Source organism: Equus quagga, unplaced genomic scaffold (genome assembly GCF_021613505.1).
Source record: "Equus quagga isolate Etosha38 unplaced genomic scaffold, UCLA_HA_Equagga_1.0 HiC_scaffold_51_RagTag, whole genome shotgun sequence".
NCBI lineage: Eukaryota > Metazoa > Chordata > Mammalia > Perissodactyla > Equidae > Equus > Equus quagga.
The window spans coordinates 213,585-227,683 of NW_025793956.1; the positions used below are offsets into that span (position 1 = coordinate 213,585).

Genomic DNA, 14,099 nt, shown 5'->3' on the forward strand with positions numbered 1-14,099 from the left:
AGCCCCTAAAATTCTTTTCTTTTTGTTATGTTTGTGTGAATTCTACTCACTCGCTACAAGTTCATTGATCCTTTCTTCTGCTTCATCTATTCTGCTGGTGAAGTCCTCTAGCGTTATCTTTTGGTACAATTATTGTATTCTTCAGTTCTGTGACTTCAACTTGGTAATTTCCTATATTTTCCATCTTTCTGTTGAAACTCTCCCCATGTTCAATCACTCTTCTCCCAAGTTTAGCAAGCATTTTTATGACCATCACTTTGAATACTTTATCAAGTAAATTATTTATCTCCATTTCATAAAGCTTTTATCTGAGATTTTATCTTATCCTTTCATTTGGAACATATTCATTTCCTCACTTTTCTGGACTGTTTCTGTATGTTAGATGACACAGCCCCCTCTCCCAGTCTTAAAGGAGTGAGCTCACGTAGGACATGAAGCTTATCATTCAACATTACCTAGGCTCAGGATTATCTTTCCAACTTTTGTGACTGTTCAACTAGACTATTTTATTTTTAATGGCCCCTAACTTTTGTGGGTGTGTCAAGACCTGTTAGCGTCCCAAAGGGGGAATTCTCAGTTGGCATCTAGATTCAGGATGATTGGAAGCCGGACCCTCAGGCAGCAGCTTTTAAGGTATGCAAATAAATACAGTCTTGTGGGACTACAAGTGTAATCCCCGCTGACCACCCGACCAGTTGATCTGGAGGTGTCCCCATGGTGATGGAAGATAGTGCTGAGGTGTAGTGAAACAGACAAAGAACTCAAGGATGGCATCCTCTGGCCTCTATTTTCAGGGAGCAACTTTCTAGGTCCCAGGATGTGTGCCCAAATAGAAACATGCCCCTCAGGCTCAAGTACCAAGACAAGCGAAGAGGGAGCGTGCTTCGTCCACTATCTGTGCAGCGCCCTGGGGAGGGGAGCCAACCAAGAACTGTCTTTCTGATTGTTACAGGCCCAGGGACTCAGCAACAGAAGCCACCCTGGCCAATACAACCAGGTGTTCAAGAGGTGTCCCCTGGGAAGTAGTCACAAAAATAGGGCACCAGACATGTCTAAGAGCTCCCCTTTGAGAGATTTTGGTCATCTGGAGGGACAGAGAGAGGACAAATAGAGCCCCCACCTTCTGGTGTCTTTGGAAAGTGTTACAGTCAGCCCTTAGATGTGTGTTTCTTTAGAAACCTGCCCCTCAGGCTGCAGCTATGATGATAAGCCTCTTTCAGACAAAGACTAGCTCCTAGATCTGTTGCCTCTTGCTGTGTCCTGAGGGTAGTGGCTGTTTGAGAACTCTTTCTCCATTGGTTACAGTCCTGTGGGCCTTGGGTGCTTAAGCCTCACTGAAACCAGAGCCAGAAGATGCAGAAGTAGAAGCATCAGCAGGCAGCCGCAAAATCAAGGCACCAGACAAGGATGCAGATCCATCCTGGAAGAAATCAGTGAGCTGGAGTGAGGTAAAAGGAGAACAGAAAGCTTGTGGCCACCAGCCTCTGATCCCCGAGCACCTCCATTGGCCTCTGTACGTCTGGCCTACCCTCCTCAGGCCAAAGCTCCTGAAGAAGCAAATAGGCCTCTTTCTCCGAAAGACTGCGGTGCATTTCAGTAGGCTGTCTGTGTAGCGCTCTGTGACCGGTGGTCTGATAAGAACTGAATCTTCCTTTGTTACCGTCCCATGGGAACCATCCCAGGAATGTAAGCCCTCTGGATGCCCAGAGCCAGGTTGATCAAGGGGCACCGCCTAGGCAGCAGCTGCAAAAACCAAGATGGCAGACATGCGCAAAGGCTCCCCTCTGGGAGATACTGATGCTGTGGAGCGTGGCAGAAGGAAAGCACAAAGATGGCTCCCATGAAAGCAAAAAAATGTTTAGAGAAAAAAAGGTCTTGAGTTAAAAAAAAAAGGTGCCTGCTGCCTTTAGCAAGGCAGAGAATGAAAATGGCACCCGGAGCACCTCCATCCCTGCAGACTATCCCAACAGGCCCTTGACTCTTGGGCCCACACTCTAAGATTAACAAAAGGATCTCTTTCACATAAAGTTTAGATGCTTTTCAAACAGCCACTTCCATGTTGGGCCTGGAGCAAGTGAGTCTGCAGGCCAGCCCTTTAAGAGGTGTTTCTTAGTTCACTACAGCCCTGTGGGTCTCCAGATGTAAGCCTCCATTGGCATTCAAGGCCATATGCTTTGCAGGCTTGTCTCTCAGGTGCACATATTAATACCTGGAGTGCCTGATGTGGAGTAGAAACCCTTTGTTCCTCATGAAGCAGCTCTGGGTTTGTGAGTTCCCTCCTGACTGTGGGTTACCACAGTGGACGTGGAGGTGGGGTCCACATCTCAGCCTCTCCTACTCACCTCAATGAAGACCTTTTCTTGTTTATTTGATAGTGATGTTGTATTCTCAAGGTGGTCTCACTGTAACATATCCTAACCTACTTTGTAGGAAATGAGTTTTTCAAGAAACAAAATTTGAGAATATTCTTTAAAAACCAAAATACGTCTACTTTTTATTATTCACAGGAAGTAATCTCCAAAAGCATAAAACTGAAGTAAAGAGAGGCTACTCATTACACAAGTCTCTAATGTGTCACTTCCTAAAACAAAGGCAATAATTCTTACTTACCCATCCTCCTCCTCCAAAAAAATTCTAAATAACTAAACCACCACTTGATTCCTGTTTCTCAAAGCTAATCTCTGGACCAGCAGCTTTGACCATCACCTGGGATGCTGTTAGAATCAGTATCTTGTCAGAATGCTGCAACCACCCCATGCCCACCTCAGGTCTGCTTTAAAATCTTTCCATCCACTGAATCAGAATGCGCAATTTGCCAAGGTGTCTAGGCGAGATGTATGAATTTGAGGACTGTCCTAGACCTCTTGCTAACCGTGTTGTTCTTTCTTCGCCAATCCTTTTTTGGGTGACAGCTACTGTTACATAACCAGGTCAACCTTCTATTCTGCTTTTTCTATCTGAATTCCACTCCTTTCTCCAAATTTTTTCTTTGTTTTGTTTCTTTCTTCTTTTTTTTTTTTTTCATCACCTCTCACTTAATTTTCATCATGTGGCAATACCATTAGAGACTGGATTCCATATATAATGGAAGTATTCCTTTCCTGAGGCCAGCAATTCTACAACACTGATTACTGCCATCTCTGCATTTGGACAATTCTAGGCCATTTGCATTGATACTTAGGGTTTCCTGCTTCTCACAATATCACAAGAAGCCAGGCTGCTAAGTAGGGTATACAAGTACCATTTGAAGGAGTGGTAAACATAATTGTTCCAGTTGTATTCTTAAAGCCAGTTACTGACAAAACATAGCAATGTTTATGATACAAAATAATAGTTTTAATGACAGATGAAAAGGCAAAAAATTCCTCAGTGATAATTCTTAAAAATAGTTTACAAGCAAGAATTTTAGAATTTACACTAGAACTACCTCTTCTAAAAGTTTCCAACAATTACTTTCCAAAGATTCTATGACTTTCCCATTCTTTGCTTTTCAAAAGATGGTACAGTCTCCAGGCTGAGAGTGCTTTCATAATTCCAGAAAAAGAACTAATGCTACTTGAAATAACACAAGCCAGAAACACTCTTTGATAAGTCGATTTCTTTGGAAGGTGGAAAAGGAGACAATGCTTGGTATATAGTAGATGCCAAGTAAATATTTCCTGAGAAACAATATTGTTTTACTAGACTATTTAACATAACTCACGATTTCAATCAAATGGTTACAGCTTTCTTCTCTAACATTCCTTCATGTCTGTAATTCCTAAGTCGAAATCCAGAAATCACTGTCACTATTTGAATGTACAAATAACAAGGCTGACCTAGAAATGTAAGGCTGACTGAGTTTTAGGAAATCTCTTCCACATCTCAGAAAGCAATATGGTGTTGTATGTATCATATCATAAAATGAGGTCATACAATCAAAATAAGTCCCAAGAAGTTAGATACTTCCCTTCAGTTCTGTGATAAAATATAATTTTACATTTAAAGTTATATCAAAATTATACTTTAAAAGTTTATCAAGCACACACACATTTTGCAGTATTTTATATGAGCCTTGCTTCCTTTAATACTCACGAGATCAGCATATTTCTTACAGAGAGCTGCCAGCTTCTCCTCTGGAGTTGAAAGAGAATTTAAGGCTTGCATCAGTAATAATACTTCTTTTCCTGATGATTAGTAAGATAAAAGAAAAAAAGTAACAGAAGGGTGAAATTAATCCAGTCTGTAATTCTAGATAAAACTAATGTTTAGACATCCAGAGTATCATTTAACTCTCTAATTAGATATAGAGATTCACCTGTTACATCAGAAAAACTATTTTCAAATTCTAAGTTACTAGGGTCCCCTCCCCAAATTTCTTCACTTACCAACTAACATGGACAGCTATTAGCTTTTTGGCACTTAAGCAGTAAGAACACCACTTATTAGAAATTTAAAAACTCTTGTCTAACCATTGATTCCAAATTAAGACATTTTACAAGGGCAGGAATGTTTCTAAAAGCTTCTTCCTAGCCAAGTACAAACATACACGGAAGTTCAAAAGGCTGTTGTGCTAGCACACTCTGCCTGTGTAAGAGGAACATAATCCCTTGTGACACGTAACTTTTCCAATGACCAATCTGATTTGTGATTGCTTTTCGATGATTTACTAAGCATATTCTGGTGCTAACCAAGTTTACTGCCAAGAAAAAAAAGTCACATTAGCTTTTTCCTTGAGGAAAAGACTTTTGAAGGAATACTTAATAATTTTGGCAAGGAGAAGCAGGTAAGATAGGTAGGGGCAAATGGCACTTCAAAGTAAGTGACAATGTTGTTTCTTACCCTGGGAGTAGCCACCTTTTTATTTTCTAAAATGTTACTCTTGTATGTAGGATATTTCATTTTTAAAAATCTGAAGAAAACTTTGATGTTTGTATACTTTACCGACTGCTGTGGGGAAGGGGGAGCAGAAATAGGCACATAAAATTTCAGTACCGAAACCTTTTTTCATTCAGTTGAAAGCCAAATAAATATGAAGAAATATAATTATTCAATGTATAACAAATAACAATAATGTAAACTGCAATTTTATGAATATTTTAAACTCCAACTATTCTAAACTACTGAAACAATTTTAACCTAACCTTGTATTTTATACACATTGTTGGGGTTATTGATTCTAAAGACACATGCTTTGCGTGCAAAAATTATTAGTAGTTTTCATATTCCTATAAATTTTCAAGTCAAAGGATAGCAGAAAATGGATTAAGAATGAAAATTCCAAGTTACAGGCACACACAGCTATCATTCAAACTAAATAAGATAAATATTAGGTAAAATAGGAATAAAAAACTGAGGGGCAACCAGTAAGGCAAAACAGAATTTCATATTTCAATCAGGAAATTTAACACATCATCTTCTCAGTCTCAACTGCCAAACCAACACAGCAGAAGAGAGAAAACATACCCTGAAAATCAGTCTAATTTATTAGCCACTTTCTAAACTACAGACAGACAACATACACCACTTCCAAACTTCACTGAGTACTCTTTAACTGAGCAAATATACAGTTTTCACAGTAATTATTGGTTGTACTACTTTAAAGTGTCAAACAATAAGGCAAATAAAATACTTCTCCCCAGGTGGCCAGAAATCTTTTCAGCAAAACCAATCCCTGATTATTCAGGGATAAGTAACTAAGGTACCTAAAACTAAATTTCCTACTCTGCTGTTTTTGCATCCTGTATATAACTGAGCAAACAGGCCTGACCAAAAAAAATAGGTGTATTAGCTAAACAACACCTACCTCAAAACTGGCAAATTTTCAGTTACCTTGTCCTGCAGAAAATATAAGTTAAATGAGCAGCATGTGAAAATGTCCAACCACTGAGCAGAGATGATTACCTAAGGTGTTTTCTTTGTTTCTACTGCACTCCGATTCTTGTTGACCATCAGAGGGATCTGTTCCAGGTTCCAGCCCAGGAGGCTCCTCTCCTGGCTCCTGTGTGCAGTACACTGGACTCACCAAATTCCTGTTCTTTGTTGTGTTACTGCTTTCATCCTCTTTCAATGCATGGTTGTTACTCGCACTACCACAATTTGAGTCATGATGTTGAAGAATGTCATCTGATTGAGAGTTAGCCGGTGTATCTGCTTTTACCTCTAGCCTGCAAATTCTAGATTCTTCCATCGTGCCAGTCACAAGCTATAAAGAATGAGGAGAACAAATATGAAAAAAGGAGTTAAATCAAAAGCAATCAAGGGAGGAAACTATCCAGTATAAACACAGTTTCCCATCCCACTTTGCTCATGTTTAAAAGTACTTTTTACCTTCTGTACATGGTACAATCAATAGGCGTGTCATCACTTGACTTTTTCTTCCTTTCCTAGTCGTTTATCAAACAACAACCTTCTTAGAATCAAAGCGGGGGAAAAGGAGTAGAAAGGTTACCATAATTTTGGAATAGGAAACTCCAAGGTTCTGTCCCTCCAACAACTAACATGCTGGTAGATCTATTGCAATCAACTTCCGCAGATCTCTGGAATCTTCTAAATACTAATAACACCAAACAAAAACTTACAACCCAAATAAAAGACAGTGAATAAAAAGCAGCTGCTTTGCAGTAGGAGAGCAGTGCCGGATATTAAACTCCGCCCCTGCTACTGTTTTCCACACTTGAAATCAATAGTGGCCATAAGGACAGCCGACCAAACTTCTAGTGCAGGCTACTAGTGTGAGAAGGAATAATACAGACGTTATTTTCAAAGGATTGTGGTCCCGTTCAACTTATCTGGCAACTCGGAGAAACCTGCACATGAGTTTCCCTTTCTTTTGCCCTTAGGAGAGCTGTCCAAGGACTGGGCTTGCTGGGAAGCTTCAGCTAAAAGAGTAAAGGTGCAAGTACTGAGTATAGCTGCCTGGGGTAAGATGCAAAAATCAGGAAAAAGCAATAGAGAGAAAAAACTGGGAAGATACAGATTGGAAAAGCAGATGAACACAAGTTCTTAAAAGCTTCCACATGAGACTAACATTTAATCTCTGCCTGGCCTTAAAACTGAACTTCAAGAGAAGTGAAGGCTAAGGCAAAGTTGTAAAAAGACTGACTAAGCATTCCAAGCTCTTTAAAAGTGCAAGAGAAAAACATGTCCTGCTTACTGCTGTGGACCTAGACTCTCTCTCTTCACATCCACTGATTTCTCTCTGTGTTCCCTGTGTCTACCTGACTTTAGCCACCTTCAGGAGCAAGATGGCTAGGGTGGGGGCCAAGGTCTCCTCATCCTCAAATGGAACCAAAGGCCATCCACACCCATCCTAGTAAGCTGGGTCACTGTGGAAATGTAGGGATTTAAACTTTTATAGTTTCACTGGAAATAGGTACCCAAGTCACTGTCCCTTCTGGTTCCTTCAGTATAAGGTTTCCGAATTCACCTGATGGGGTTTTGGGCAGGGTTCACAGTAGACCAAGGAAGCTAGACCAACCAGCTTTAGGCTGATTCAATGTACTATTATTGTTGCTTCTTTATATACATGTATCATAGAAATTACTATACATATTCACATACACATTACACATGAGATATACTGTGCTTTTATTTAACCATACCATAAACACCAGAAGGGATTCTCTCATTTGGGAAAACCATGAACAGAGTATCTTCGGGGCCCATAAACTCTAACGACTCCTGTCTGTTACAAGTCTCTGTGAAAAGGCAAGCAAAGCAGCAGCCTCCTTGACATACTAGGTATATCCCTTTTGAAAAGCAGCAATTAGCTTGCCTCTGGGCTCTTGCAAACATTGACCACCTAATTCATCCAGCCTGTCTGAGTTTCTGGACAGATACTCACCTTTTAAGGTGAGTCAAATCAGTCTATAAAACTAATCAAGTAGGAAAGGCCCAATAAGCTTCATTTATCAAATCGAAATGGTATAGTGATGAATACAGCTAGCTAGACCCCAACAGCATATCCACACTACGCAAAAAAGTATCAGTAGCCCTTTCGGATATGGTTACCTGATGCAAAGCCATTGGTCCAGTGGGATTCACAGAGGTTCTCCAAGTGCCTAGGTCTGGTTTACTGGTGGTTCAGTTACGCTGAAACCCAGTGGTGGTCAGCTGGCTGCTGTGGCTGTTTTGCCTGAGCACCAGTTATGAAGAACCAGGAAGGGACATGGCTGCTCTGCTTGGTGGGCAGAACTCAAGTTAATTCTCATTGCTCAGGCCTATACCTCCATGATACAGCCTGGCAGTTTGGCCTGAAGTTTAGAGAACTACACAGACTAGTAGATTAAAAGACCTCCCTCTTCAGCACCACAAAGTGAGGAAATATATCACAGCTACCAAACAAATCATCTGGGTTGTCACACAGATGCCCACACTGAGTGAAATCAAACTACCAGACAAGCCTGCACCACCCAGATTACCACGACCGCTAGCTGAATTGAGGTCACTGCACTAATTGTGGCTACACATCCACCATCACAGATAGAGCACAAAATAAAGCATTCATTTTTGATCTAGAGGCTACCACTACATGCTAGACCTATACTAGAGGGAGGGACATCACTGAAAATGGGGACGTGGGGATTTTCAAAAACCCATCCCTGTACACTAAGCAATGATTAAGCTGGCAAAAACTGTCCACATTGACTCTTTTGAAGCTCTGGAATCTAACCAAAACTTACAACAATCAGGGGAGTGCTTCATAAAGAAAGCAGCTGCTACATTTTAGTAAAGAAACACTGTGGCTTTTTAACTCAACAACCTACCATCCCCTAACCCCCAGCTTGGAGGCTGCCAGCATTTCTGGTGTAATGTGATGGTCAGAGTGAGTAATAGAGACCTTGTTCTTAAGAGCTCTGACAATGGGCTTTGACCTGTATAGCAGCTCCTTAAAGAGCAGCTCAGACATATGTCTTTCTCTAGCCAGTCTCAAACTTTCCCAGGGCTGCTGTAGCCTCCTGGTGTCAAATGTTAAAGTAAAAACGACAGCCCACTGGGATAAGGAATAACATACAAGACAAGCAGCACACAGACTGACAGCCTCAAAATGAGGAGGCTGTGAAAGAAGAGATGAGGAAGAATAAAGACCCCTGGCATACCAGGAAATCTAGAAGACCACACATATGTCCAGGGCAGGATACATGCTCAGAAGAGCTGAAGATTTTATATCTGGCTGTGCACAAGGGAAAAGTACATGCCAGGGCAAATTTTAAAAGACCCAGCTAAGCGTTAAACTAACAGTTTGCAAAGACCAGGGGAATCTGTTTTTTGTTGGTTTTGTTGCTCCACGCTTTCAAACAAATCTCTTTCATACCACTAGCTGACCTCTAAGCTGACAGTAGCAACTTCCGAGACTACAGGACAGAGAATACAATCTTTACAAAACAGCTCAGTATACAAGTCAGAAGAAGCAACTAAACAAGTAACTACAACCCATAACAAGCAGCAACAAAAAACCCTAGGGAGAGGGAAGAATCTGATTTCTGAAGTTTAGTGTTCACACTACCCACTTCTTACTCACTGCCTTGCCTTGACAACACTTTAGTCAAGCTTCTCTCCTTCTCAAAGACCCCTGTATTCTGGCTTAGTTATGGTCAACCACTAAACTGCAAAATAGACACTCTATTAACAGTTCATCCCAAGAATTGGCAGAAACACATTTCTTATCAACTGTGCTAATCACGCTGTCTGATCACTCTCCTTTGCTTACTTAATTTTCCCTTTAAAAGTTTCCATTAATACTGCTTACCCTCCCAACAAAAATCATTCTCTGCTTTTGAGACACTTTCAGACTTCTGACATTAGTGTTCTCCCTACTGCAGCAGTATCTTTAAAGAAAATCCCTTATCTAAATCATGACTTGTTTTTGCTTGACAGTCACGTTATAATAATCAAAACATTCAGGTGCCAGGGAAAAAATTACCAGGCATACAAAGAAACATGGAAGTATAGGCAATTCACAGAAATAAAAAAAATAAGCACAAAATTCCCTAAGGAAGCCCTGGCAGCAGACTTACTAAATACAGATTTTAAGCCAACTGTTGTAAATATGCTCAAAGAAATAAAGAAAACCATGGACAAAGCACTAAAGGAAATCAGAAAAACAATGTATAAACAAAATAACAGCATGAAGAGATAAAATTGTCTGTAATTAATCCAACAGAGACAAAAATTATTTTAAAAAACCAGTTAGAAATTTCAGAGCTGAAAAGTACAATAAAATTAAAAATTCACTACAGAGGTTCGACAGCAGATTAGAGCAGGCAGAAGAGCAGCAAACTGGATACTAGCTCAACTGAAATTATACAGAGATAAACAGAAAGAAAAATGAAGAACAATCAACGGGGCTTAAGCACCCTGTAAGACATTCAAGTATACCGGCATACACATAACAGGAGCTACAGAGAACAAGGAGAGAAAGTAACAGAAAGAATATTCAAAGAAATAAAAGCCAAAAAACTCACATTGATGAAAACCATTAATCTATACATCCAACAAGCTCAACGAATTCTATGATAAACTCAAAAACTACCCTACAAAATGAAGGAGGACAATAAAACATTCCCAGATAAACCAAAGCTGAGGAAATACTTTGCTCGTAGTCCTGCCCTACAAAGAAGCAAATCGAGTCCTTCAGAGAGAAATGAAAAGTACATTACACGTTAACTCAAAGCCATACAAAAAAATAAGGAATGGTAAAGGTAACTACAGAAATAAATGTTAAGAGCTAGCATTATTGTATTTTTGGTTAGTAACTCTTTTTTCTCCACATGACTTAGAAAACATATCTCCAAAACAATAGTTATAAATCTACGTTATTAGACACCTGTATAAGAACGTAATCTATAACAATAACAAAGAAGAGGGCAGAACTGTAAGAGCAGACCTCCTGTACATTAGTGAAGCTAAGGTATTAATTCAAACTAGTTTGTTAATAAATTTAAGATGTCAGTTGTAATCCCCATCGAACCACTAAAAAAACTAAACAATATACAGAAAAGGAAATGAGAAGAGAATTAAAACGCTACACTACAAAAAACTCAAACACAAAAGAAGGCAATATTGAAGAAAATGAGAAAATAAGACAAAACATATAGAAAATAGAGTAAAATGGTAGAATTAAATCCTTCCTTACCATTAAATGTAAATGGAGTAAACTTTCAATCAAATGGCAAAGAATGACAAATGGATTTTAAAAAACCGTAATCCAACCACATGCTCTCTACAAGAGACTCACTTTAGATACAAGGACACAAATGAATTGAGAGTGAAAGAATTGAAAAGGATATTCCATAAAAATGTAAGCGAGAGAGAGAGTCTAAAAGTAGACAAAATAGACAAAACAAAAATTGTTACAAGAGACAAAGATAACGTATACTGATAAAAGGATCAATCCATAAAAAAGACAATTATAATTTTATACACACCTAACAACAAAATCCCAAAATATATAAGTAAAAATGAACAGAATTGAAGGAAAAAACAGGTAGTTCTAAAACCCCAGAACCCAATAAAACCCATCTCCTTGATTAAAAGGAATGGCAGAAGAATCACTTTTAATTTCCACATTTAAAAAAAAAAACACCACAATTATACATTACTTCTGCTTCCTAAAAAAGAGAAGAGGTTACTCTGCTTACTAATTATATACTAACAAGAAAAACTTTTTCAAGCCAGTGACCCAAAGGAAATTAAAAATAAAAAAAATCATTGTCATAAAGAACTAACCTAAAAGTGATTTTTGCACACACAAGATAATCACCCAGTTTTTTTAAATGAAAATTCAAAAAGTAATAAGCATTTCAATTCCATTCTTAGTAAATTCTATTCCATAGTTAGCAAACAAGGAAGAAATCAAAACCCAATACACGCCCAAAAAGCAAGAGCAAAGAAGAAAGGAATATAAAGTGAATATAAAGTAGATTCTATTTATATCCAGCTATACATCAGAACGCTACTCTTCAAAGGGTTATTAACGTAAACATTCAAGTTCGTCATTTGAAGAACTAACTAACTAAGCCTTTGTTCCTAATTCAACAACTTTCAATCCTCATTGCAAGCAGTATAAATAGGAACTTGTGTCTTAAATTGCCGTGGTTTTGTTGTTGCTTTTGCTTTTGTTTTATCAGAGTCGTCCTTAGGAAAAGACCTAAGAAATCTGTCAACCAAAATGACAATTTTGAATCCCTAAGGAACACTGTTCGATCCAAAGCTTTTTTTCCCCAATACTGCGAGTACAGGACGTGTCTTTCAGAAAACAAGGAACGAGAGAGGAAAAAGATACCTGATAAGTATTAACACTTTAATACACAAAATATATGAAAACAACTGACTATAGAAACGGGCCCCAAACAACCAAATCTTGACACTGCTCAAATGTAAACGGGACATTCGAAAAACGTTATTTCATAAATTCACACACGAGTAAATGTTTCGATATGTTCAAAAGAAAGGAAAAAGAGAAACAGTTTCCACTTTCCCAAGCCCTTTCCCTGCAATTCTCCATTCCTGGGCTCCAAAAACCGTATACCAGTAGCGCATTCGTTGTGTGAACGTTTTCGAATTCCACGCAATGATCCCACAAGAGGGATTCTCATTGTGAACGGAGTCTCGATTTTCCTATAACCAGAGAGACAAAGAAAACTGCTTGATATAGGTAAAGTAAGACAAAGAGAACATTCCCACATCTCCCAGACTGAGAGGTCAAAGGCCGGGGAAGCGCTCCAGCACACACCAAAAAACAGTAAGAGAAAGGAATTTTTTAAAAAGCGGATTAGAAAGACAAATTATTACACCATGATGCTCCTCAATTCTGTTGGACTGAGGTCCTCCGGCATCATCTCTGCATCCCCGGCCCCAAATGCCACCCTGTCGGTGACGCCAAGAGCTGAGGTCCCAGGAACCAAGCCACTCTACCAGCTCAGCCGCGACCGCCCAGCAGTCCGCGCGGTGGCAGATAGCAAAGGAAGACCCGGAAATGAGATCGCAACGCATGTCGGGTCCCGCGCCATTATCTAACTAATAAACAGCCCTGTGCAGCCGCTGAAACTCGACGAGCGTGAGCCCCTGACCCTAGTCAGTCTCCCGGCGTCCGGCGCAAAGAACATGGGAAAGGAAGGGGACTGGGAGCGAGGACACTAGGTTCCCACGACCCTGCAGCGCAGGCCCCACACGGCCATCACACCTGGCGCGCCTCGCGCCTCTTTCTCCACAGACAACCCTGCGTTCCCGGCCCTCCCTCCTATCCCAGCTGCGCGTCCCGAAACCGCAGCCGTTCTCTCCACCCCATTTATTCCGATCCCACCAAATACACACATACATACACATCTGCTCCCACTGTCCTCACCCCAGGAGAAAAGCAAGCCTAATGTTTGTCCCGTCGCTAAGGTATCCCCACAGAGCGAACAGGCGATCCGGTAAAAGACAGTATTCTCCCTCAGCCTTCACTCTGGCCACAAGACAGCAACCAGAGCATCCCTGGGACTGACCTGCCCCGGAAACGTGTGACCGTCCACTCCGTCTGGCCTCAACCTTCTCCGCGCAGCTCTTTCACTTGCGTCGCCACCAAATGACGAACGCCGGCAACGCGCACTCTGACCCGCCGTAACGAAGGTCGCGCGGCCTCGCTCCTTGCGTACGAACTCCGGCGGCCAATCACCGCACGCGAAACTCTTCACGTTACCAGAGGAGGTCTTCACGTGACCGGAGGAGGTTGGCCACCAGGGATGCTGTGGGGTGCAGTGGGACGGCACGGGACGGGACCGGACGGCACGGGACGGGACGGGGCCCTTTGGAGGCTCGGCTGTGCTGCAGGGCCGAAGCGCAGACAGAGGCCGTGGAAGTTTGCGCAGACCAGGATAAGGAGTCTGGAACAAACTGCCAGACCCAGCAAGCTGTGCGGCCATTGCTTGCCTGACTGCCATCCGGATTAGAGTGTAATTTGTTGTTGTGAGACTAGAAGACTGTTTACTTTGCTGCGCGTACAGCCTACTGGGACTTTTAGTTTTCTGGGGGCGATATCCCGCTGATGGAAGCTTTAGAGGTACTCCAGTGATTAGGACAGCGAGACCTCTGAATGAAGTGAGAAGACTCACAGGGCTGTGTTTTGTCCTTGTTGG

General features: G+C 40.9%; 1 protein-coding gene across 11 annotated transcripts in view; it reads right to left on the reverse strand.

Annotated features, from left to right (window-relative positions):
* LOC124232369 (gamma-taxilin-like) overlaps window positions 1-13,557 on the reverse strand; it is a 153,780-nt gene extending 140,223 nt beyond the window's left edge. For 2 of the 11 annotated variants that reach the window (XM_046649332.1, XM_046649331.1), the window contains exons 1-4: window positions 12,512-12,583; window positions 7,993-8,158; window positions 5,884-6,184; window positions 4,075-4,166 (exon numbers count right to left, since the gene is read on the reverse strand). In XM_046649332.1, the coding sequence (XP_046505288.1) occupies window positions 4,075-4,166; window positions 5,884-6,184; window positions 7,993-8,007 (408 nt within the window). In that variant the 5' untranslated portion in view covers window positions 8,008-8,158; window positions 12,512-12,583. The other 9 variants (XM_046649327.1, XM_046649334.1, XM_046649330.1 and 6 more) reach the window with 8 other exon arrangements.
* Window positions 13,558-14,099: the final 542 nt, after the last annotated feature.